The sequence below is a fragment of the Acinonyx jubatus genome, chromosome D1 (assembly GCF_027475565.1).
Source record: "Acinonyx jubatus isolate Ajub_Pintada_27869175 chromosome D1, VMU_Ajub_asm_v1.0, whole genome shotgun sequence".
NCBI lineage: Eukaryota > Metazoa > Chordata > Mammalia > Carnivora > Felidae > Acinonyx > Acinonyx jubatus.
The window spans coordinates 106,062,625-106,088,915 of NC_069390.1; the positions used below are offsets into that span (position 1 = coordinate 106,062,625).

The 26,291-nt window shown below is 38.8% G+C and overlaps 1 protein-coding gene across 3 annotated transcripts in view; it reads right to left on the bottom strand.

The window, feature by feature from the left end:
* The window catches only part of DDX10 (DEAD-box helicase 10), a 276,223-nt gene that overhangs the window by 215,358 nt on the left and 34,574 nt on the right, over nucleotides 1-26,291 (bottom strand). For all 3 annotated transcript variants that reach the window (XR_008290714.1, XM_027036452.2, XM_053204134.1), the window contains exons 10-13: nucleotides 18,014-18,115; nucleotides 16,754-16,841; nucleotides 12,986-13,074; nucleotides 9,720-10,182 (exon numbers count right to left, since the gene is read on the bottom strand). Coding sequence is in view for 2 of the 3 variants with exons in the window: in XM_027036452.2 (XP_026892253.1) it covers nucleotides 9,720-10,182; nucleotides 12,986-13,074; nucleotides 16,754-16,841; nucleotides 18,014-18,115 (742 nt within the window). In the remaining variant the exon portion in view is untranslated. The remainder of the gene's footprint in view (nucleotides 1-9,719; nucleotides 10,183-12,985; nucleotides 13,075-16,753; nucleotides 16,842-18,013; nucleotides 18,116-26,291) is intronic.

The window sequence follows — 26,291 nt, forward strand, 5'->3', positions numbered from 1 at the left end:
AGTCAGTAGGACAACCTCACTCTCAGAAGTGCTGTGAACAGGAGTCAGGGAGCCCTGAAAGGGGAGCACTCCAGCATCACCAATCACACCCCCAACCAGAGGAAGCTGATTTTACATGTCCAATCAGGAAGAAGGAAGAAGTTCTCCTGGCCCAGCAACAGCCCAGCCAATGAGAAACCAACACACTCGGCCAATGAGAAGCCAGCATCACCTGGAAACTCTTCAAAGCAGCCCCTCCCAACTTTCTCCTTTCCCTCTCCCCTGCTCTCTGGATTTGCCTACGCTTCATCATAGTTTATCCTGAGTTGCAATAATCTGAATAAATTCCCGAATAAACTCATTTTGCTGGTAAAAAGGCTGACTCTTTTGGTTTTGGTTTCTAATGTCAACTACATACAGTTTATACTTAGATTTTACTGTCACTGAAAAAAACTGGCCTTTCTTAACATACAGGCATCCGTGTTCCCACTGAACTTTACTGAAGTGTCACTGGCTCTGGCCAATTAACTTGCTAGCATGGGCTCCCAGAGGGTCTGAATTCTCTTTACATTCCCTTTACCCAGTCTAGCTCCCAGGCTCCATTAACCAACCAGCAAATTACACACATGCTCAGGGCACCAGCCAAGCTGGAGTACTTGAAGATGTGTATGAAATAATATATTTCAACAAAAGCAATAAACTAGTCAACATGGAAAAAATCAGAACTTAAGGACTTCCACTGCTTTAAAATTTAGTACAACTTTTCTTTCAAATTACACATGGATGGAGGGAGCACAACAACATTTTCAGGGCTCAAAAACCAGTCAAGGTCTTAAGCCAGCAATGGCAGAAGAGTGCCCTACGTACTCCCGGGGAGGGGCCTCTGGGTATTACATGTTCAACTGCAATACTCCACACACACCCCAACCCTGCCTCCCCCTTACTCTGCTTCATTTTTCCCACAACACACGCACTTCTTTTTTTGTGCAGCTTCCCCCAGTACAATTTAAGCTCCATGAGGACAAGGAATGTTATTAATGTTGTCAACACCTGGTGCTTACTAGGAGGTGTTCATTAAGTATTCGGTGAGTGAGTTTTTCCTAAAAGACCCATGAAGCGTTCATTTAATAAGCCTCCATTTCACCTGAAATGCAAACTTTCATGGCAAAGCTTCACATCAAAGCAAACGTGATTTAACTCTGCCTGTCACCAATAAATGGCACTGTTTCAGCTGCTGCCTTGGACTTAAGATTTGTCATGTACCTTTGAAGCTGTTCCAAAAACATACATTGAACAGAACGAAGTAAAACGGAAATCTGTTCCAACAAATTTGCGAGGTGAATAGTATGTTGAGTACAATCCAGTGCCTTCACAAACACAGCCCTCCTGTTAAAAAGCTTTAGGGAGGTAGACATATATTGATTACTATGACTTTAAGAACAAAGGGTCTTACAAACAGCATTTGGAAACCTGTTCATAACCAGAGTACCTGCCATATTAGCCTAAATTCTCTTCAGTTATATTTGTTGGAGCTATAAATATAAATAAGCACGTGTTGATGACTGAAAAGCTCCTTATTTCTGATTATCCTAACAATCAAGCTCAAGGGCAACTTACACGGCCCTTAAAAATAACCTGTCCTAGGGGCGCCTGGGTGGCTCAATCGGTTAAGTGTCCGACTCTGGCTCAGGTCATAATCTCACAGTTCGTGAGTTCAAGCCCTGCATCGGGCTCTGTGCTGACAGCTTAGAGCCTGGAGCCTGCTTCAAATTCTATGTCTCCCTCTCTCTCTGATCATGCTCTGTCTCTCTCCCTTCAAAAATAAATAAAAACATTAAAACAAAAAATTTTTTAAATAGCCTGTCCTATTTCACATTTCTTTCATTACCTTCACTTTAAAGCAAAGATAAACAGATCTTGATTAAATAAAGTTTCTAAAAATTAGGCTATAAAATTAATTCACTAGAAAATTCAGTAGCCAGCAGATGCTTTAAACACTGAGGATGTATAAAAGCAGGAAATGAAGGGAAAAGTCAAAATATTTTGATACAATAATGATTCAGCATGTGAAAGAATAAACATCAAGCCAAAAGCTTTTAGCTTTCCATTGTCAATTTACATCTTCAGGAAATCATATGCATAAAAAACTCAAATAGGGAAGGAAGGAAATATATATTTATATATATAATTCAGTATGTACATCTCACTTTCAAGTCACACAATAACTATTCCTTTTGAATTGGAATGAAGTTTGAATTGCAATTAAAGAATTAAAAACAGGAAATAAGACAAAGCACCTGTAGGAAGCCAAGAGACACATATACCAACTCTATCTAGACTACTCAACAATGAAGGTCATCCCACCATTGTTCCACTTCACGGTATCAAAAGTGAGGGCACAGTAATCTTGACTCCCAGGTTTTAAAGAGCTCTCCCTTCTGTCTCATTCAACTAAGCGTTATATAAGACCCCTGCACACATAGGTTATGGCAACCTCAGTGGTCACCCAGTACAGAACAAATAGAAATTAGGACATTCATGGAGGTATATTATGAAATGCCAAAAAGAGAAAGACTAGTTAACCAGACAATCAGAATCCAGATGTCCATGACAAGAAGAAGTAAAGGCAGGCTTCAAGAAGAGGCATGATCAGCAATGAATCTAGAAGAGTAGCTAAGATGTGAAATGCTGGAGTGGTCAGAGTCTTCAGTGTGAGTGGAAACTCACACAGGAAAGAATGGGCTGGTGGTGCAGTGGGGCAGGGGGGCAGGGGGCGGCGGGGAGAGGGGCATGGCAAGTGTAGGAAGCCCAGTTTAAAGGATGAACTTAAGGGAAGCATGGAAGGCCAACCACATGAAAAAAATACTAACCTGACTGAGGTCTGCAGGAAGATGATGGGAAAACAGTGGGGACCAATTATGAGGCTTATCCAAGCCAAGTCTGAGGCAGTAATGGGCTGCAGAAGAACAGTTGCAGTGCTAGTAGGCAGTAAAAATGAACTCTAAAAGAAACTCCTAAATGTAGAACTGCCAAGAATCAAAACAAAGCACAATTACACTGAGGCTTGTGTCAGGTGGGCATAGGTACAAATTCCAGTTATGCCACTTCACTAATTCTGCAACACTGGGCAAGCAATTGACCCTTTCAAAGTCTCTGTTTCTTAACCTGCAAAATGGGGGCAATACTGCATAAGACTGTGGCAAGAGTTTAGTATATGATACACGATAATCAAAGTGCATGACAGATTACAGAAAACTAATAGATACTCATCACTTACTGACATTTCTTTTACAAAAACTGAGTTGTCTGCAAGAAATTTCGGGAAATAAGCTACCATAGTTCATTCCCATGTTAAATCAAATAATTATGGGGATAAAAAAACAGCTAAACCAGCACTCTCCTGGAACAGTTCATCAGCATGCCCAATCATTCCCCAAACAACGACAATACTTCCTCTAATGTCCATTTAAATCAGCATTCTTTAAATATAAGTAAAATCCATATCCCAATATCTCCTACATAGTTTCTTCTAGAAATACACTGCACAGCACTGATATCCACAAGAATACTGCCAGGTAACTGGACAGAGAACTCCACCCAGGAAATTAATACAATAATTTTATTTAATGATTACACATGAAATACCTACTGTTAAACCACTTTTAGTTCTATTTATAAGCAATAAATCCATTTCTACGAGGCACTGCCTAATATACCCTGATTATATCAAATTATAAACTCTCCATAAATATTTGGCTGTGATGTTGACTGCACCTGTGATATTAGTGTAGGGTTTAGCACTGTCCAGATCAATGCACAAGACTGAGAATGTTAAAAATGCTCTATCCACTAGGCTATAATCATAAAAGCAAACTGGTTTCCTAATATAACACCTGAAGTAAATGAAGTGCATCACTTTTTCTTTCTACAACTGGTCCTGATTCAGACAAAGGCCTTATTTTCCCCAGCAACTCCCTCAGACAATGCCTGGCCAAGGCACTGGCAAAACTGTATCACGCCCTTATCTGTACATTCCTATTATACTTTATCAGCTGGAAATCATAGCTAATGTTAACACTCTTCTTCTGCATACACAACTGTGCTGGGTGCTTTCTATTTCTAATCATAACTCTGCAAAGTAGACATTGTTATTGGACCCATTTTACAGACACACACTAAGGTTCAGAAAGTTTACAGAACATCATACCAGAAATAGTTTCTCAAACTAAACACATACTTTCATGTGGCATGGTCTTTCTCACTCTGTACTCTTTGCTGAGAGTGCTTTACCAGCTCATATTAACACCTATCTGTTATTTAAGGTACAATTGCCCCTGGGGCCATCTTCTCCCCCAAGTGCCAATATGGGAGCTTTAAAACATTTGGTTGCATGAATGAATAAAGGAAGAGAAAACTGGGATTCTCTACTAAAATTCTAGTTTAATTATCAGCTATATTAACTCAAGTCATAAGCCTCTAAAACTCACTAAGTACCTAGCACAATCCCTGGCACCTGGTAGGCACTCAGTAACTGCTCCCAGAAAGAGGGAAAAAAGACAAGTGGGAAGGAGGAGGAAGAGGAAACAGAAAAGACAGAGACAAAAGGCAGAAAAACCGAGCTTCCATATATAGGAATCTTGATTCGGAATTTTAGAATATTTTTGTAAGAGGATACTTATAAATAATAATATTAGCTAATCTATGTTTTACCAGCAGCGAGTTCTTGCAACACCAAGAATTTCTGTGCAAAAATCTAAGACTCCAAGTAAACGTAATATAGATTCCACTATAAACAAAGACTTATCTATGAGTATCATTCAAATCTTAAGACTGACCTAGGTTTACTGCTTAGATGGCTGTAAAAGGACAAATGCTGAGCCAAAAACGGAATCCACCTATCAGTCTCCTCCCTAAACAATTATAAAATGAGAAACACAAAAGTATATGCTTAGAGATTTCATTCTTATATTTAAGAAATGTTTTAAAATCATTTTCAAATTCATCATTGTAATTACATATTCACACTCCTGTTTCCTTAGAGTCAACTTTCTTGCCAATACCAAAAAAAACTAGCCAAAACACAGATTTCTTCCCGATGACAGGAGGTCAGCCAACCTTCTCTTAACTGCCCTGGTGCGTGATCACCCTGACTACGCTTTCTACCTCCCTGTCACTCTTGATTTGCTCCCCAGTGCTAAGGAAATCTATTTCTCTGCTAATGCCTTCATCCTGTCAAATAGAAAAGGACTATGACAGGGCAGTCTTCCAGAAGACACTGCTTGCACCTGCACTCGGCACCTCTCTTCTCCATTCATGCCCAGATCCAAAGAGGCAAACGTACCAATTCTGTATTCCACGTGTCTGCACACAATGGGTAGCACAAAGAAATGTAGCGTGCTATCAGTTATGCTGACATCACCCATTTAGATCAAGTAAACTAAATACAAATCATATGGTAGGCAACAGGACAGGAGAATGTGATTTGGCATCAGAGATAGGTTCTGAGTACTGACTCCACCACTGTAACTTTGGAAAAGTCATTTAAAAGGCTTTGTGAAATTTAAATATCATCATCTGCCTTTCCTGTTACGAGGACAAAATGAGAACTTGTAAGCATCTGGTATATGATAAAACACCAAATAAATTATTTTATCAATGACAATGATTATTAAACAAATCCCATGTCATCTGCAACCCAATGTGTCCCCTCCGATGCTCCAAGCTATAACTGATTCAACAAATCTCCTCCACTTTCCAAGGGGGCAAGAAAGGAAAGAAAGATAATCGGGACAAAGAACAGCCTGTGATAGAAGGAATGAAACCAGTTCTCTTACATGTCTGGTATGTTGTCCCTAACAGTAATTATGAAACAGGAGCAACAAAAAATATGTGAACAAAGACAACCGTGTCTGGAAAAAGTACTTAAGTCTCCCAAGGGGAATATAGCGTTTATGTGTAAATAATAGTCTTATTTCCATTGTGAGTATGGTTTGGTTGGTATTCTTTTATCAGGTCTATCCTTAAAATTAGGTAATAGAGGAAGAAAGCAGCCTGCAGTGAGTACAACTCAATACTAAAATATAACATGCAAGAACAAAGGCTAAAATAGAAACCTGACTGCAAATGCTGATGCAAAAATCACACGCAAAACAAAATGCCTTAAAAACAAGATGAAGAACCAGAAAGATGGTAACAATCTGAGGGCAAGTAAACATTGACTCTGAAAGCCTTAAGGCACATAACAAGTAAAGCTGGCAAGATTAGGTGGGGGGGAGGCAGTAAGCCTTTCTATTTCAGCCAAAGAACCAGTAATTTCAACTGTAGCTGTACACAGCACTAGGGAATGTGCAGGAAGAAAGAGAAAAACATTCCTTTTCCAGCCTCCCAAAATCCTGCCGTCCCAAACTATTCCTCACGTTTGATGCATACGTCATACACTTCCAATTTATTTCATTTAAAAACATCATGTAGGTATTTTAAAAATAGAACTTCCTATAGTACACCATGAAAATGTATTCTTAGGTTAGAACTTTACATCATTACTATTAGATACTTTTATTTACTACCTAAATTACAAAGCTTGGCCTACACAGGCATATAATTTAATGAGTAAAAAAAAGAAAGTTATTTATGCTCATGCTTATAGAAAATTAAACAATACCTTTTGAATCATTTTAAGCCAATCAGATAAATCATATTTTTAAAATCTTACATAGTTTCAAAATATAGGTTTCCAAAAATAAACCCCACAGGTATGAATTATATCTAATTCACAGCAAATAAAATTATCAAAGTGAAAGATTAAGAAATTCAGCACATCACTCATTCATTCATGGAACATCTTTGAAATTCAACAGGAGCTAGACACTGTACCAGGCCCTGAGTACATACTGGCCAGTAAGACATTAATTTCAAGAAATTCAGAATCCAGTAAGGAAGGCAGGCCAACACACAATTTTGTGTGACAGAAGATAATAGAAAAAGTTTAAAAACCCAAGAACACCAACGAATGTTTAGGGACTTTTGGAGACCAACAGAAAAGACCAGTATCACAGCACAGGAAAAGGAGTGAAAAAGACAAGCACAGAAATTATACAACTGAAATAAATGATGTTCAATAATAGAATCAAAAAAAGATAAACTCAAATGGTAAGACATTTCTCACTGATTTTTTTTCAAAATAGTAAAAACGTGGTAGTATTCATTGTTAAAGTAAGTAAAGGGGCAATGGCATACAAGGCCAGGGTCAAGGGCTGTGACCTCTCTAAAGGATAGTATGGCAAAATGTATCAAAAGTTTTTTAAATGTGTCACAGTCCCAAAGTCATTAGAAGAAAACAAGCCAATATCCCTCATGAACACAGAAACAAACATCCTTAACAAAATATTAGAAAGCAAAACCCTGCAATAGATAAAACACATCGTGACTAAGTGAAGGTTATCAAAGGAATTCAATGTTGGTTCAACATTAAAAAAATCAGTATGTTAACAGAACAAGTATATATTCACCTTAATAGCTGGGGTGGGGGGAAGCACGTGACAAAATTTTCACCATCCATTTTGATAAACGCACTAAACCAGCCAGTAATGGAATGGAACTTTCCCACCCCGATAAAAGCATTTACACAAAACTTAAAGCTAACATCAGGTATAATCATAAAAGACTGAATGTTTTCCCTCCCACAGATGAGGAAAAGAACAACGATGGCCACTCTCACCAGTGCTATTCAACATAAAATATAATTAAGAAAATGAAATAAAAGGTACACAGATTGGAAAGAAGAAATGAAACCATCTTTATTCACAAACCCCATTAGCATCTACAGAGAAAATCCCAAAGAATCCCCCAAAATAAAGCCACTAGAACTAATGGGTCAGTTTAGAATGACTAGCATACAAAAATACTGAAAACAAAGGATTAGAAATTTGTATTTTAACAGTATAATTTATAATAGCATTGAAAACTATGAAATAAAGATGAATCTAACAAAAAAATATGCAAGATAGACATGCTTAAAATCAAAAAACCACACTAAAACACAGTAAAAGCCTAAATAAATGGAAAGATATGCTGTATTGCTGAATCAGACAACTCAAGATGTCAATTCTCCCCAAACAGATTTAAAGATTTCAATGAAATCTCAATGAAGATAACATAAGGGGTTTTTTTTGTACCAATTAACCAGCTGGTTCAAAAACTTATAAGAAAATACAGTGGCCCAAAAAGAACCAAAACAAAATTTTGTTTAAATATCAAGTGCGAAGACTTGTACTACCTAATTTGAGATTTACCATGAAGCTAATCAAGATGGGTATTACTGGCGAAAGGATGGCTAACAGAGACGAGAGTCAGAGACCTACATATACGTGGTCAACCTGGACAAAGGGGACAAGGTTCCTGAATGGAGAAAGCACTATTTAACAAAGATACTGGTTCAACTAGACCCCAATTAAAAAAAAAAAAAGAAATAAAAGAACCTTAACCCTTCCCTCGCACCATACACAAAAATTAAGCTAAAATAAACTTTAGCCCTAAATTTAAGCACTAAAACTATAAAACCTCCCAGGGAAACATAGGAGGAAATCTTGGTGGCCTTAGGTTAACCACAGATTTATCAGATACAACACAAAGTGTATCAATTCTATAACAAAGAGTAATAAATCACACTTCAAAAACCAGATCATTATCCATGTACTTAACCAAAAACATTAGAATACCTAGGCTCAATTTCCAGCTATGCCAGCAACAAACAGTGCACATCACTATCTTACGGTCTCTGTCTCCCAGTTGTTTTTTCCCTTTACCTGTGTAATGAGACAGTACCTACCTCACAGGGTTATTCAAGGACCAAATGAGATAATGTTCAGAAAACACCAAATTATACATTAAGTACTCAATAATGATGTTTGCTACCTTTCCAAGATTTTTATTTAGTTACTTAAACACCACCTGAGTTTCACAGTTCAAAATTTAGAATTTCCACTATGAGTCTTAGAGTTTATTAAAAATTAGAGCTCAGCCTCAGTTTTTAATTCAATTCACTTTAAAGAAATGATGAAGAATAAATGCAAACAAAATAAGAAGGGGACCAAGGAAGGGGAGGAGAAACACATTAACCGCGCACCTACAGACACTCCAGAAAACAGATGCTTTATCTGAATTCTCTTTTATTTTTCCTAGCAGGTACCTATAGAGGAACAAAGGATCTACATGAAATTTTTAACAAACCTTCATAAGTGGCCTTTAAAAAGGAGTGCTGGCTTTCTATTTAATACCCTGTGTTGGTGCCCCAAAGCAAATGTCTCGTTACAAGTTAAATCCATGCTTAGGGAGATTAAATTGTTGTAAGGGATATTTGTAACGATTTAAATCAGAAAGTAGTATGTTAATAATCACAGTGAAGGATCGTCACGCTATAAACCATAGAACCCCATCACCTGCCTTCCTTACCGTTATAACCATGGCTCTGGCTACTTTTAAAACATGCCTCAGAAGAGCAGCAAATGAGATTAAATTCTTCAGCATTCTTAGAGTTTCCTAGGTTATGAACAAGGAGAATTCTCTGGCACTTATTCCATCTTTAAATATGGAGAAAGAGGGAGCCTTCACTTCAAAGAATGTCATTCTACAAATTTCTCCTAGTCCCTCCTACCCCCAGAGTTCCCCCCAAAGGCCACAAGCAACACACAGTAAGAAGTGGTGGGAAATAACAGAAGACCATCCAGTGGGAATAAACTTACCTGTGGTGTTTTATTCTCTTTAAGGTCCAACCCAAACACATTGTGCCGCTTCACTGTAAAGAAATCACCATCGTGTCCATCGTCCTCGTCCTCATCTCTGTCTAAGAACTGCCCAGGGGCTTCCTTGGACTCCCCAGTGCTAGGGACAGACTGAAGTGGAGACTCTTTTGCTTTTGCCAGTTTCTCTTCCATTTCTTCCTCATCTTCCTTCTCTTCTTCCTCTTCATCACTAATCCCCTTACCCGGTGTGTATTCTGTCTCTTCTGGTCTTTTCCCACCTTTCTGAAGGATGGACATTTTCTCATTGAAGTAGGCTCTAAATTCTTCTACTTCATCATTGGTGAGGGAGGGAGCCCTTGGCTCAATTTGTTTGTGATCTTGGCTCACCACCAATTCTTTGGGGGGTTGTTTCTGCATTTTCTGAAGAAATCTTACCCGAGGTGCCACAGCAAGACCAAGAGATCTTAAACATGAACAAACGAAAACAGTTATCTCAGCACACTGATGGTGTGCTTATGGTATTATGCAACAGTTTCTCAAGAGTGGAGATCTATTTTTGGAGTTTTTAAAAAAACACTCCTCTGAAATACAACTCAATCTTGACAGATTAGATGATCCAAAAGGCAAGCCAAAAAATACCAAATACCATCAGAAAACACTGAAGATACCTCACTTTTCATTAAGAGGTTAACAAGGTATAACATAAAGAGCATGAAACCAGAAACAAGGGAACAGGTCAAGTACTAAATCTGCCTATTTCCAATTTACTTCTTTCAGCCTCGGCTCCCTCAAATACAGGATATTGATACCTACCAGGCCCACCTCACAGCTGTTGTAACAATCCGACTTGCTAACTATATGAAAACACTTTGTGAAATGTCAATACTAAACCTGAAAAAGACATGGTCAAGAAAGGACAAAACAGCTCTCTGCAAAGAACAAACTCAAATTACCACTGTCCTCTCCTCTTTTACTATGACATAATCACTTCTACAAAAATACATTTATTTATTTTTGAGAGAGAGAGTGAAAGCAGAGCACGAGTAGGGGACGGGCAGAGAGAAAAGGAGACACAGAATCCAAAAGAGGCTCCAGGCTCTAAGCAAGCATTCAGCACAGAGCCCGACGCAGGGCTTGAACCCATGAACCGTGAGATCATGACCTGAGCCAAAGTCAGACACTTAACCGATTGAGCCACCCAAGCACCCCAAAAAGAAAGGATTTCTAAACAAGACCAAAAAAAAAAAAGAAAAATTATTTTCTCCTTCTAAGATCAAGATTCACTTTATGATCAGCTAAGTTCCTACTCGCAGATGGGAAATAAACTCCTGAAACCGGGCCTGCTACAATAAACAGCTAACATGATGACACAGCTCCATTGCCTCTTTCCTATGAGACATGATTCAAGAAAACTCAGAGGTGCAGTGGGAAAGCACAGATTCAGAAATGGGACTGTTGATGTTCAAATCCTGACTGTCATCACCAGCTGTGTGATTGAAGGATGTTACTGAACCTCTATACCTCAATTCTCTCGTTTGTGAAACGGCATGATCAGTACTGATATCCTAGGGTTGTCGTAAGAGTGAAATGAGTTCACAGATCCAATGTACTTAACATACGGCCTGGCACACAGGCAGCCACTACTGAGCACCTCCCATTATTACTATTATGGAGACTACAGGGTGGGATCATAAACTCCTATCCATCAGAGCATTCTCTCAGTGTATTACAATTATAGTTGTGTGTCTTCCTCAGCTACTAAAACTTGGAGCCCTTTTAAGGTAAGAGTACGTACATCTATAATTTTTTAACATCTAGCACAATGAACTGTACATACTATTCAAAACATGTTTCTTTAGGAAAACAATTTCCAAAAACATTTATTATATCCTGCACACGTAACAAAGGGCTTCTAAAGGAATTTATAGATGAAGGAACTTACACATCTAAACACCACCAAATTAAACTATACCAATAATTTAGGCTCAGAAGTTAACTTTCTGCCTTCCTTAGACATCACCAGTAAAAAGCAAAGGTTGTCAACTGGGAACAGATGAGATTTACTGGCTTTTGGAGCAACAAAATGTCCCATTAATATGACCCTGCAGTGTCAGAGCCCTGTGCCTCTCCTATTTACTAATATCTCAGCTAAGTCAATCAGAAAACCATGACAGAACTTTTCCATGGAATACTAAAAGGGAGCTAATAACTTAAACCAAGAATCACATTCAGAAAAGGTGAAATTAGTAACTGCTACATAAACAGCTCAGTGACAAAAACATGTTATATCCATGGTGTGCAGTTTTCCATCAATTACCTACACAGAGAGTCAGGAGCCTCATGCTGTTATCTAGCAATTTCAATCATTCTAAAATGTTACAACTGACAAATTATCTATTATACTAAACTCACAATCTAATGTGAAGAGTAGAAAACAGCAACTCTCCCAGATACAAGTTTTTATCAGACTCCATTTAAAGGTAAAGACATTCAAATTCCTGGACAGCGAGGCAAATACACAGACCTTGCCTTGAAAATACATGTGTCATCACTGACTAGAAATTTTATGCTGATATTTAACCTATGATTAACCTCAAGGGTGCTTTATAGAATTCTGTCAATGTTTTTCCCACAGGTAGAACCCCACTGAAAAAATGAGCATTCCTCCTTTATAGCTGAAAAGGTTAGGAAAAAAGTCCTTCAAATACTGAGCCAAAACAAACCAACAGTTCCTTTTTTATGTAATAGTAACCTCAGTTACTCAACGGGGATATTTTGCCATGGTAACTGTGAGTACCTATAAGAAACACCAAGACACAAAGAACACTCAGGCAATAAGCAAGCAGTTATAGGGATCAGTCTAAAATAGAGGAAGAACTGACAAGGAGACTTGTGTCAAAAGCATAAAAAAGAATGGTCTATGGTGTTCCAAGCCAGCGTTCCAAAGACAAGAGGACTACAGACATTTAAAGATTTCAAACAGCGCTTACCAATTGTTCTCCACCTCCTTTAAGATGAAACTACAGGAAACTGCCAGTGAAACTTTCAGAAATTTTCACTTACAAGTAAGAAACTTCTTTAAACAACAAGAACTAGACACTCACCTAGTTTTCTAGTTTACATAATCTTTTTCTCTGCAGATCTTTAATAGATTCTCTTAAGTTAAGGCAGAGCAGTTTCAATGAGGACTCTTAGAGAACCAGGTTGCAGACAAATGACCTCTACCTCTGAGGATTCACAACTAAAAGTGTAATATGAATACTTACAGGGCATATTCAGGTATAGGTAACTTGCTCACATCAAATATTTCTTTATCCTTCATCAGATACACTGAGCGTATATAGGAGACAAAACACTGTAAAAATAAGAGGTTTACACGTATCACATACAATAGTCAGAAACAGAAAATAAATTTAAACTCAGATAAAAGAAAATTAACCAAAGGGATAAATTCAACAGTAGTGAAATATGTTAAAAATAAGTGAGCATATAGGGGCACCTGGGTGGTTCAGTCAGTTGGGCAGATGACTTTGGCTCATGGCTCTGGGCTTGAGCCCCATGCCCGGCTCTGTACTGACAGCTCAGAGCCTGGAGCCTGCTTCGGATTCGGTGTCTCACTCTCTCTCTGCACCCCCCCCCCCTCCCGCGCTCACTCTCTGTCTCTTTCTCTCTTAAAAATAAACATTAAAATAAAAAAAAAATTTAATAATAAAATAATTGAGCATATCTCCATTCTACATTTTAAAAAAACTACCTTTTTGTAACTGTAATATTAGATAAGACTTTAAATTTGGTTTCATCAAGCCAACTCAACATAGAATATCACCTTCTCAGAAAGCTATTCTACAAGTTAGTATCAGTCCATTGCAGTATAGTCTAACAGGGGGAAAAAGTAGGATATGTAATGATACAGATGACAATCTGAGCTCCTTATCTTACTAACTGCTCAAACCTCTTGTATCTCTGTCAGTTTCCTCATCTATCAGAGATCATAACACCTTCTATTTAAAATGTTATGAGAGGGGCGCCTGGGTGGCGCAGTCGGTTAAGCATCTGACTTCAGCCAGGTCACGATCTCGCGGTCCATGAGTTCGAGCCCCGCGTCGGGCTCTGGGCTGATGGCTCGGAGCCTGGGGCCTGTTTCCGATTCTGTGTCTCCCTCTCTCTCTGCCCCTCCCCCGTTCATGCTCTGTCTCTCTCTGTCCCAAAAATAAATAAACGTTGAAAAAAAAAATTTTTTTTAATAAATAAAAATAAAAATAAATAAATAAATGTTATGAGAAATTAACCAAGAAAATGGATCTAGAGTACCAGGGTGTATCTTCTGGAATATAGTAAATACCAATAAATACTAGCTATTAGTAATAATTATTTTAGTTATTGGTTAAAGGTATTTATTTAATTATTTAGTTAAAGGTATTCTTTATTTATTCTTAGAAAAGAATACCTTTTGTAACATAATAAAATGTTACTGTATTTAAATGAAGCTTAATAAAATCATGACATGAAGTTTACTCCTTAAGCCTTCCCTTTTACATTATCACTTCAAGTAATTTGTCATCATGAACTTGTGTTATTTTTCTTTGCTGTTTATAAAGAAAAAAGGTATCTGTATACCAAGAACTATATAAACCAAAATTTAAACATGATCCTGATCCTTTATCAGCCTGTAACACAGTCAGGCAACAAAGATGATGAAACACATCTATGCAAGCATTTCTTATTTTAAAATTTTTATAAATCCATTTAATTCCCATTTCAATATTTCCTGAACTTCATATTTGTTATAAATTTATACTAATCCTTTCTTCAAACCATTTTCCCTGTCTCCAGAGGCATGAAAAACAATGAATGGCTCCAGTTCAAGGATAATTTTTCCCCTACAATTGTTCACACACACAAAAAAATCACCCCTGTTGCCTATCGTTTTTGTTCTCTCCAGATTATAATCAAAGGCTAGAAAATCACTTCTATGAAACTAGATAGCTTGCTGCTGCTGGCAATACAGTTAGCCATTCTGCTAAACCATGCGTGACACCCAATAAATCACATCATTTATTTCAATGTGCATTCTATAATCTTTGTTCTGGAAGGCTCATTTGTTGTATGCACAAACTAGTGAAACATCCTTCCATTGTTCCTTATTTCCTGATTCACAATTGAATGACCTCTTAGGTATGCAGTAAGTCATGACATCTCAGAATTCATGTATAATAGTTTTAAATGTGCATACTATTTCCAAACTTTCTAAAAGATTTAAACAATGTCTGCTAGATGATATCTGCACACACAAATGTTTGCATACCCAAAAATTAAGGAAAAAAAAAAATTTCCCCCTTAAAGGTCTTTTTCATTAGATTTCAGGTGAAGTGAGACTATAGAAATCCAACTTGGCACAGTTCAGTATTTGGTTTTCTTATAATCCTCCTGATGTATCATGAAATTTCTGAAGAAAGTCAAATGTGGATATCAGTCTCAGGTCTGCTACTTAACAGCTTATGTGATCCTGGACAATTTTTAATTTTTTTTTTTATGTTTATTCATTTTTGAAAGACAGAGAAAGAGTACAAGCAGGGGTGGGGCGGAGAGGGGGGGGGGGGGGACACAGAATCTGAAACAGGCCCCAGGCTCTGAGCTGACAGCACAGAGCCCGACATGGGGCTTGAACTCACAAACCGCGAGATCATGACCTGAGCCGAAGTCGGACGTTCAACCGACTGAGTCACCCAGGCACCCCGATCCTGGACAAGTTTTAATTTTCTCCATCTACTATTTACTCCTGTGTAAAGTCACATCAGTATTGCCTCCCTCCTGGGTTGTTGGGAAGATGAAGAAAGAACACGTATCAAACTGCCATGTAACAAAGTCACATCATGACTAAGCACTTGACACAAAGTAAGCATTTAAATTCCAGCTTTCATCACTCATGGTATTTTAAGCAGAGTGAGGCTAACTTGATAAAATATAACAGAAGTTAATTTTTAACCAGAAACGTAAAATCTGCTCTTTAAATAAAACTTCTTTCCCGAGAATATCCAGTTTCAAAACCATAACGTAAAAGCCTTACTATTGACCATTTCTCTGCTCAGGCTCCTTATCCACTTAGGATGCTCTTTCCACATCTCTTATTTCCTTCCTCTCATTTCATCTCTCTGCTGACACAGAATCCAACCTCTGAATCCTGACACTCTTAACTCACTGCTGATATGTTATGGGAGATGCAGAGAGAGAGATAATATGTAGATCTGGTAACCTCCATGTACATAAGAGCGTGGCGAAAAGGATGAGCTTTGTAACAGGGATTCAAATATTTTTCCGTTTAGAGACTAGGAAGCTGTTAGCACAACACAAAATTACTTCCCTTCTTCCTTTTCTAAAGCATCTACTGCTAGGCACTCTAGGAACTGAAAAGTAAGTTTAACTGAAAGTGGTAATTCTTTGTATTTGCTAATCAAGAGGATTAGCAAGTCAAAAAAAAAGTAATTTGGGAACATTAAGTCATATTTATAGATTAAAATTTCATTCTTAAAGAGGATTCAGTAAAAGTGCTATGCTTTCTAGAAATTTAAACTAATATAAGAAATTACAATAAGCTTGCTGAAGAAGCACAAAGCTGACATTTTCCCAGTTCTAAGAAATACATAATCTTTTTTTTTTAGTTTTTTAAAAATGTTAATTTATTTATTTTGAGAGAAAAAGAGAGAGTGTGAGCAAGGGAGGGGCAAAGAGAGAGAGAGAATCCCAAGCAGGCTCCATGCCACCAGCGCAGAACCCAATGTGGGGATCAATCCTAAAAACCGTGAGATCATGACCTGAGCCAAAACCAAGAGTTGGACGTTTAACCGACTGAGCCACCCGGACGCTTCGAGGTACAGAGTCTTTTTAAAAGTTAAAGAATGTTCTGGTTATCTGTGAACTGCACCACTTGACTACCTGAAGCATAACCATGAAACGTAAAGTAGTAGAAAATGATGAATTCTAACTTTATTATATGCTCCATTCCAACTAAGGTATCCAATTTACCAACGACTTACCCTTTGAGCTCTTTCTTTTAAATCTTGATCTTGTGCTAAAAATGATTCCAATTTTTTCTGGACGTCTATAAGTTTTTCTGGATTAATTCTTTGTAACAAAAAAATACAGGTTAAACTTAGACATCTCAATTTTAGAAACTGAAAACAGTATATAGCATTTTCCTATCTTCCACAGTATTTTTAAACCTATAACATTATTTCTCATGTAGGAGCCAGATTAGACTGAAATTACACCAGACGTAAACGTGACTCTCAGGTATTCTGCATAATGCAGGGGGGAGAAAGGATCAAGATCAGAAATCATCTCTAAATGCCCCATGCTAAGTGAAAGATACTAAGGTTAACATTCAATTATCACTGGTTGCTTCTAAGGTCCATAATGTTAGAAAATACTCTAACAGGAGATCTGTCCATGCAATAGAATAAATGAAAGTTAATGTCATTGTTGTAAGTACTTCCATTTTCAGCCAAATATCATACAGCCAATTTCAAATAATAAGCAAGGAGCAAAAAGATATAAATAATGGTCTCCTTATCTGGAAATCAGGCACAATGTAACAGAATTGCTACTTAACTCCACCAAGGGAAGCTACAGGAAAGAATGAAATTCTTACAAGGGTCTGTGTTTCACAAAATAAATCCCACTTTTTTCCCTGATTATAAACTGAACCACTCTGCTCCTGCAAAGCTGGGGTAGTAGTAGATGGAGGTGGACGAGGTGGTTTTTACTTTAATTATAAAATCATATATAAAATTAAAGACACAAAAGGTAGAAAACTTTCACTTAGCCTCAACAATTTCAACTCAGTCTTGTTCCATCGAACCCTTACCCAACCCACCTGCCCCACTTCCCATCTAAACACCCTCCAAATCTTCCCTCCAAGTAAAGCCAGGATGTTTCAAGGACCCCAGTGCAGATGAAACTCCGATCCTGATCAAATCTGCTGACAATCTGAGTATCTTCAATGGACAGCAGAGTCCTCTGAAAAGGACATACAACCCTACAAATTTTATCCAATATGTATAATCTTTTCAACAATCAATGCCTGCTGAAGCTAACAAGTTCTCCATTTCATCTTATTTTCTGCATTAACAGTCTTCCAGGAAACGTGTTTAGAAGAACACTAGCAAACAAAAAAAGTCACAAAGCAGACAGTGGAAGACGAGAGGGAGGAGGGAATGAAGTGTACATAACTCAGCATGATGATTCTGCACCTCCGTTCTCCCAACGGTAACTTCAACACACCCAACAGTTCTTACCTGATTTCCTTCACAGGCACTTTCTTCTGGAGAAGCTGCTGCACCATCCCTTTTTCTTCGGAGGGAAGTAAAATTAATAAAGCTTCACCATCCTCTTTGTACCTAAACAAACAAACAATCTCTTCCACATCAGTGCAATCTGCATTTTACATTTCAACAGTCTGACAAATAGGTAACAAAGAAGCAAGTTCACCTAATTAGTAAATATTAGGAATGCCATTTTGTTCACTTCTGTGACGACAGACAACGAGGGCTCTGAGCATCTTTTTCAACATTCCACTACTAGTTACAATTCCAAGTGACTTTTAGGCTATACCAAGGTAGGAGAGCCAGATCCTAAGAAACAAATCAATTAAAAGGAATTTCTTAAATAGATCTCTGTAGCAATTTCTCATTTAAGCCATGAGAGTATTAGGTTACAGTTAGTCATGTAAGAACATGGCACCCACTGTATTAAGGAATCAAATCATCTTTCTGGGGATTTTATACCTTGGGAATAGCACTGTTTTCAGAAAACAGTGCTATAGTTTTAAGAAATGGATCTCTGCTCAAGTGAAAAGCTATCCTCCAATCCATTCTCTTCCCTCACCTAGTAAAATTCTTATTTCATGCTGTACCACCAGAAATTTCGACGTAACTGGGCCACAATGCACCCACAGCTACTAAACCTCTTGTGCTACTTGCATACAGACTCCCCTATAACTCAAGGTCAGCCATTACGTGCAGGCAGTAAGACAAAACAGAACTGGATATTCGTAGAATGTTTTTTAAAGACACAAAATGAAAAATATTCTCATCAAAGCACTCTATTCAAGGTTCATGCTATAAAATGTGAGGAGCAACTTTTTATAGTTAAAACCAAATAAATTATTTAGTGAAAACTTTGTGCCAGGCCTAAACTGTGAAGAACACAAAGAAACAGAAGAGTATTTCTGTCTTCAGTGGTCAAACAATCTAGCTGACTAGAAAACACAAACACACACAAAATCAAGACAACATCCCCAACATGGTAACATTACTAAATGTCAAAGGACGACCAGGGGCAATAAATGGCAAAAACTCAGAAGAGGAAAAAGACAACTCAGAGTGGGTCAGGGCCAGGTAGAATTTGAGGAGGACCTTGAAGGTGAACAGAAAGGGAAAAGATAGGGTCTTCCAAAGCGGGAGAATGGCATGAACTAAGGAGTGGAAACCAGAAAACATAGGGCAAACTTAGCTAACTTAAGATAGGAGAAACCCAACCGAACCGACCCAGGTAACCAAGTGGACAGCAGGGAGGACTGCCAGATGGGTACATCAGAGTCTGGTTCTGGAGAACTCTGGATGGCTGTGTATAGAGAGACAGAATACCACTGTACACAATTTTATCAATGAACGCTGGAGGGAAAAATTGTGTTGACTTATTCTATGTACGATAAAGATGGAAGGGCAATTTCACATCATGCTGATTTTAAAACTCTACTCCAACAAGCAAGGTGAAATTCCAGGGTAATATCTTTATAGAAATATCTACATATATGTATACACCTTTATGAGTACACACACAGAAAAGTAGGAAATAAAACATATCCGAAGTGCTAAAATTTATCTTTAACTCATATATTAAAAAAAAAAATTTAAGGGGCCACTAAATGCCAGGCACTAAAACTGACATAGTTGTGGCTGTTACAGAGCTTACAGACTATTAGGGACAGATACCAAAACATCCAATAACAAAAAAGGGGTAGGAGTGTTAGTAAGTGTACAGGAAGCTATAAAACCGTAACAGAGAACTCCACTGAATGCTGTCTCGGTGTCAAGAAAACTGCCCTGGGCAAATGGCGTCTAAGAGCAGAGATCTAAAAAATTAGCAATTAGTCAAACATTAGGGGAGAATCCAGTTTTCCAGGGAGAAAAGGCAGCATCTGACGAGAGTCCAGTGGATAGTTTTGTCTTCTTCAGGCTGATTAGCTTTTTCTGGGGTTTCTCATGCATGGGTATTTAACAGGAGATAGAGTAAAGCTTTTACTGTTTCATAAATGAGAAACTAGTACCAAATACCTTCCTCACTGTATTTCAACACCTACTACAACTCAAAATGTTTCAACATCATTTACTATGAAGAAACATGAAAAAGCATTCCCCTAAGCAGTATTGGATTAAACCATCTGTGAAGGCAGGAATCACTATCATATGAAGTAGTGAGGCAAAACCCAGAGCAAACAAGGTATCTGAGAGACATCTCAACTTCTGAAGCTCCCAGATCTCACCAACAACAGGTTAAAGGCAAAGGGGACAGATATCGGTTAATAATGACTACCGCGCTGTGCACTATATCAAAATGCCCTCAAGGTAGCCAAACTCTTGAGATGAGGTCAATTATCTTCAGAAGTAAGAAAGCTTATCTCATGTGGCCCAGAGAGGAACAATTAGGAAGAAGGGAGATGGGTATGGGTGGCTTAAAGGGTAATCGATGTCTTTAACATTCTATATCCAAATTCAGAGATGGAGAGAGAAAATAAACATGCCACCAGGCCTACATAATGTGCGCCAGAACAGGGGCAAAGGGGTTAACAGAAATCTCTAAGGTATCAAAACAGCATTCCCTGAAGCCCTTGGATCTTCAGATGGACGAATAAACAAGAATAATAAGCCTAATCATTATACTTAATCATTATACCATTCAGGTACCCAAGAATAATCTGGAAGAATAGATCAGGATTCAAGCCACACATGGGCCATATCCAAACCTTTTACAACTATGGCCAACAGACACAAAGATCTGCACAAGGTTAAGACAGAGTACAACACTGGAATTTAGAAGAACAAAATTCCCAAAGGAAAATGGAAAAAAATGTCCAAAGTCGAACCCCATAAGGCAAGCATCTACAGAAAAGATCATAACTGGCCACTTTACCTATTGAACATCACACACATCTTTTCCCTAAAACAACATACAGAAAGCACAAATTATCTCCTACACACCAACACCCAAGAATTTCCAGTAAGCTTTCATTTTAAAAATATCAGAAGATCCAAAGTGGGCTCTGCACATTTGAAAAGAAGGCAGAAGCACATTTTTTTTCTTTCAAATGCTTACACGGATAGTCTATTTACTCATGAGCTAGCTTTTTATATTTCAAAAGCAATATCCAAGGACTGAGGCTTAGTATATATATAAAGAGAAATAAACGTTCTTCACAAGATCTACATTTTGGAATTCCATAATACACAGTTTATTATAAGAAACATTGCAGGCACCAAATAAAAGCCCTGCAACTGAAACACAACAACAACAAAAATCTCATTTTCACCATCTGTAGTAGTACGTTACATTTACGTAGCCCTTTAGAATTTAGGAAGAACTTCATTTTACATTAATTTGCCAATCTTTTTTACACAAGCAATTGGTAGAGAGGGCAAATATCTGGGAAGACCAAGAAATTATCCAAAAACACCCACAAAAAAACAGAAATACGAAACAAAAACAAAAATCTCCAGCTAATCATTGCATATCAGAGGCTTTAAACTTGCAGTTCATTACCTCTATCAGCTATACAGACCCCTAATAGGTTGATCACAATTGTCTGCCTTCACATGCTACATACAGCTCACTGGCATTTCTAGCTCAACGTGAGAGACCCAGACCACTGACTTCTGGGTCCCACTGGTAATTTTAACCTCAAAACAAACTGACCAAAGGAAGGAGGAAAAGCCCTGCTGTTCTGGCACTAATCTGCGTTCCACCCTGTAACCACTAGTCCTCAGCTATTCCAATGCCTTCTCCTCAACACGTAAACTCCATTCTAGCTAACACTTTAAGTGTCCCTTAAATTTTGCCCATTCAGCAAGATCTGCCAGGGCTCACAACTGCCTGGCCATTCTCAGTTCTCCCGGTCTGGTTCTCCAAGTTACAGAGCAGGGTGTAAGAGATTCTATTTAGAATAATTCCCTTTTTGTAATTTTAAAAATATATATACAACATACATGAAAATTTCTCTAGGTGGTATGATGTAGCTGGTAGGTTCTGCCAATGTCTAGAATCTACATAGTGAGGGGCACCTGGGTGGCTCAGTCAGTTAAGCGTCCAACTTTGGCTCAGGTCAGAGCCCTACATCAGGCTTTATGCTGACAGCTCAGAGCCTCGAACCTGCTTCAGATTCTGTGTCTCCCTCTCTCTCTGCCCCTCCCACTCTCTTCCTCTCTCTCTCAAAATAAAACATTAAAAAAGATAGAATCTATATAGTGAATAAGCACTATTTTTATAACAAAAGTCCTTATGAAGTAAAAAATGAAAACATATGTGCTTTCAAAATCTACATCTTTGTGTCATTCTTACTTCATTTAACACATCTTAGTACTATTAATATTAGGGTACTTCCTTACCTCAATTAGTAAATTTGAGGACATATATGAATGCATGTTCCATACCTACCATACATTTGTACCTAAAAGCTGCTCACCAAATATCTGATGAGTAAACAGATGCAAAAAACCACCAGAAGTTGTGTAAGCAGATAGAACACTGGATTTGGAGTCTAAAGAACTGAATTCAAGCCCTAGCTGTACTATTCATTAGTTTTATAACCCTGGACAATGAGTCATTTTATCACCATATATTACATTCTTATTTATAAGTTATATACTTTTTTAAAAAATTTCATTATATGTTTATTTTTGAGAGAGAGAGAGAAAGACAGTGTGCACGGCATGGAGGGGGCAGACAGAAGATCCAAAGTGGGCTCTGCACTGACAGCGGAGAGCCTAATGCGGGGCTCAAACTCACGAACCGCAAGATCATGACCTGAGCCAGAGTTGGACACTTAACCACCTGAGCCACTTAGATGATGAAAGAGATGATTCAGGTTCCTTCAGAACCTAAAGTTCTATACCTGTGATTCTTAACATACTAGCCTTTGTTCACAATAGAAGTATCATCAAGAGATAGAGAAAGAGAGACAACTGTTGGCCACACTCTGCTATTCCACAGCCCTTCTTTTCCCTCCTCCCTGCATCTCCTTCTGTCCTCCTACACCTTAGCCTCAAGTGGCAACCAGCCCCAAGAGCACCTGTCACTGAGGTTCAACAGGGCATCAGCCAAGCAGATGCATACAGACAGGCCACAGGAATCACACTTAAACGTTCTGTTCCTCCTGCACAGTGTGGTACAGAGGAGAGCTTATTCCAGGAAAAGAGGCATCTCTGACTCACAGAATCCTATCTAAAGACTCTACACTAGATTTAAAAGAGAAAAGGACAGACCGGGAAATATTCTGGGTAAAATAAAGTCATATGCAGCATAAGATTTTGGAAATACAAACAGGTACACCATAATAGGCTCAACAGTTTGACAAAGTTCATAAAAATTAAAAAAAAAAAAAAAAACCAAGTTGGCTAATATGTGTTGCACGGAAAGCTTCTAGCAAACTGAGTAAGAACAAGGATTTAGGGAGTTCACACAGAAAAGGCAGAAATCATTAGACTCTATCAATTCTGTCCCCAGAACTTAAAAACAAGACTAAGTTTTAATACATTAAAAACAAGAAGAAAACACATAAAAGTGGTACCTAAAAATTATACTACCTGAAATCACTTTCTGGAAACTACTGAAAGAGATGATTAATGCCAGGAGAAGAAACTGAGGCTTAAAGAGATTAAGAACTGATCAAAAGGTACAAAGCCAGCAGGTGACAGAGCTAGATCCAAACCTAAATTTCTTGACTTTCCAGGATAGTGTTGATCAACTATGGGATATCTGCCTCTAATAATCCAAATAAAGAAGGAAAGTGCATATATTTTTAGTTGGCCTTCATGATCACAAATGACAGCAAGTTTAAAGAAGGATACCTACCCTCCTTCTCCAAGCACCTGGCTTTCTCGCCTTATGGAAACCCTGCCTGGGAGCAGCAGCCACTAGTTGTTTTCACTAACTGAAAACATCTGCTTTGGGGCACACTGGCAAGAACAGGAGCTGCGGGGTCAGAGAGACCTGAGGACACATCTCAGTCCTGGTATTTCCCAAGGGATCTTAGACACATTTTACCTCGCAAGCCTGAGAAGTCGTTTCCTGACAAACAGGCCTCTCCCACCAGACTGGTATAAAGACTGACTGAGCTCTTCCATCTGTTCACTCAACAGAGACCTGAGAGTTACCAAGTAAACGGTTAGGTCACAACCCGCTCGCTCCCTGTGGGAATGACAGGGAAGGACACGGAGACTCCTCCGGCTGAAAAAAAGTGACACGGTCAAATCTCCTCATAAACAGACTAACGACAGGCCTCCGGGGAAACAAACACGCCGCGTGCCAGCATGGGAGCCCTCATGCAGGAGATGCTAAATAACAGATGTACCAGGTTTGTCTGAAGTCTGTGGATTCAAGCGACAGGTCTCTGCAGTCAGCCATGTGAGCGAGCCTAGCGGTGGCCCAACGGTGAAAGTGATAAACGGCACACGTGGCTTAGTGACTGAGAGGTCAGTCTTGGCCAGAGCCTACCCTGAGGTGACGAGAATGGCCCTGTGGAGCTACAGCGGGGTTCCTCTCCCTGCCTCGCACATTCCTTGCCATTACCGTCCTTTATCTTTCAAACTGTCAGGAGAGTTTGCTTTCAGGTGTGGTAGGCAGCTCCTAAAACGGCTCCCAAAAATCGGGACCTTCTGGCATCCACAGCCTTGTGGTCCTCCCCACACAGAGTAAGGCTGATCTGTACGACCACTAGGATGCTATGGTAAGATGGAGTTTGGGTTCCAAGTTCTAAGTCACAAAAGACACCGCTGCCGCCACCTTACTCCCTCTTACTCTCTCTCGTGCTCTCTCTGAGGAAGCCAACCAACTGCTCTGTTATGAAAAGTCTCAAGAAAAGAAAAAAGGTGTGGAAGGAACTGAGAGGCACCTCTGACCAACAAGCAGACGAACGGGCTTGGAAGGGGATCCAGCCCCAGCGGAGCCTTCAAGGACCGCGTGACACCATGACCGCAGACTTGGGCTCCAGACCTGCAAGGATGCGGATGAGAAGTCAGAGAACCCAAACGAGCCACCCCTGCATTTCCGATCCACGGAAACCAGGAGAGAACATCTAGTTCTCGCTTTTAGACACTGAGTTGTGGGATAATCTGTTATACTGCAAGAGATAATTAATTTTAGGGAAGCTCTGATTCATGAGTCTGATTTGAGAAAGTCACTGTGTTATCTCAGCTGTCTACTCTGTGCCAAGGCCTGTTCTAAGCACTCAGGGTTTATCAATTAAGAAGACATATTTCCCTAGTCTTTATGGAGCCTACATTCTAGTGAAGAGAAAAAGATTCACTGTAATAAGGAAATGCTCTACTATCCATGAAGATATTAAGTGCTATGGGGAAAAAAGAAAATACAGACTGAGGTTACGAAGAGTAGTTGGGGCAGATTAAGAAAGACAGTCATGCAGATACTTGAGGAAAAACCATTCCAGCAAAAGAAACAGTAACGTAAAGGCCTTGGGGGTAGGGGGCTGGGGGAGGTGGAGGGAACATGGTCGGCATAAAGGAGAAACAGTCTGACCAGTGTGGAATATAGGGACAAGCAGGGAATAGAAAGTAAGGTTGGAGGGGACTGAATAATATCAGGTCATTGGCTTTTACTCTGAGTGAACAGGAAGCCCTGAGAGGACTGACATCATCTGACTTGTGTTTAAAAGGATCACTCTACCTGCCTTGCTGAGAAGCGACAGCAGGAGGGCAAGGGGGAAGGGCCTGGAACTAGCCCACAACTGAGAAGGCTCAGTCCTCTTACCTACCTCTGTAACTATTTTGGCCCTACACTACCCCAGCTCATTGCTTCTTGATACAAAATAAAAAATTGGTTTTTCCCTTTAAAAAAAAAAAAAAACTTTAAATTCTAAATAGTAGCAGACCACGGCAGATGGTCATGTAAAGAAACAAAGCAGCACCAGTACATCCAGAAGAAACAGGCTAAATTTAGGATCTTACCAAGTCTTAGCTTTAAAGAAGCACAAATTTTCACTAGCAAAAGATTCCTCTTATCTCATTCCTAAGATATTCAGAGTAAGCTTCAGTAAATTAATGCTCATGGAAATTGTCTTTTCACTCTTATTATTTCAATTTACAAAACAATTAAGGATATTTTTAAAAAATCTATTATCTCTTCCATAAAGTACCAGTATTTTCCACAAACCATAAACTCTTCAAAGTTATCACAGCAAAAATTTTAACTACTTTGCATCCTCTTTGCTGCTGTTGATCTACAGGGCAGCCATGAGTGTGCAATGCAAAGAACTGGCCTCTGCTGCCCCCTAGTGGAATCTCA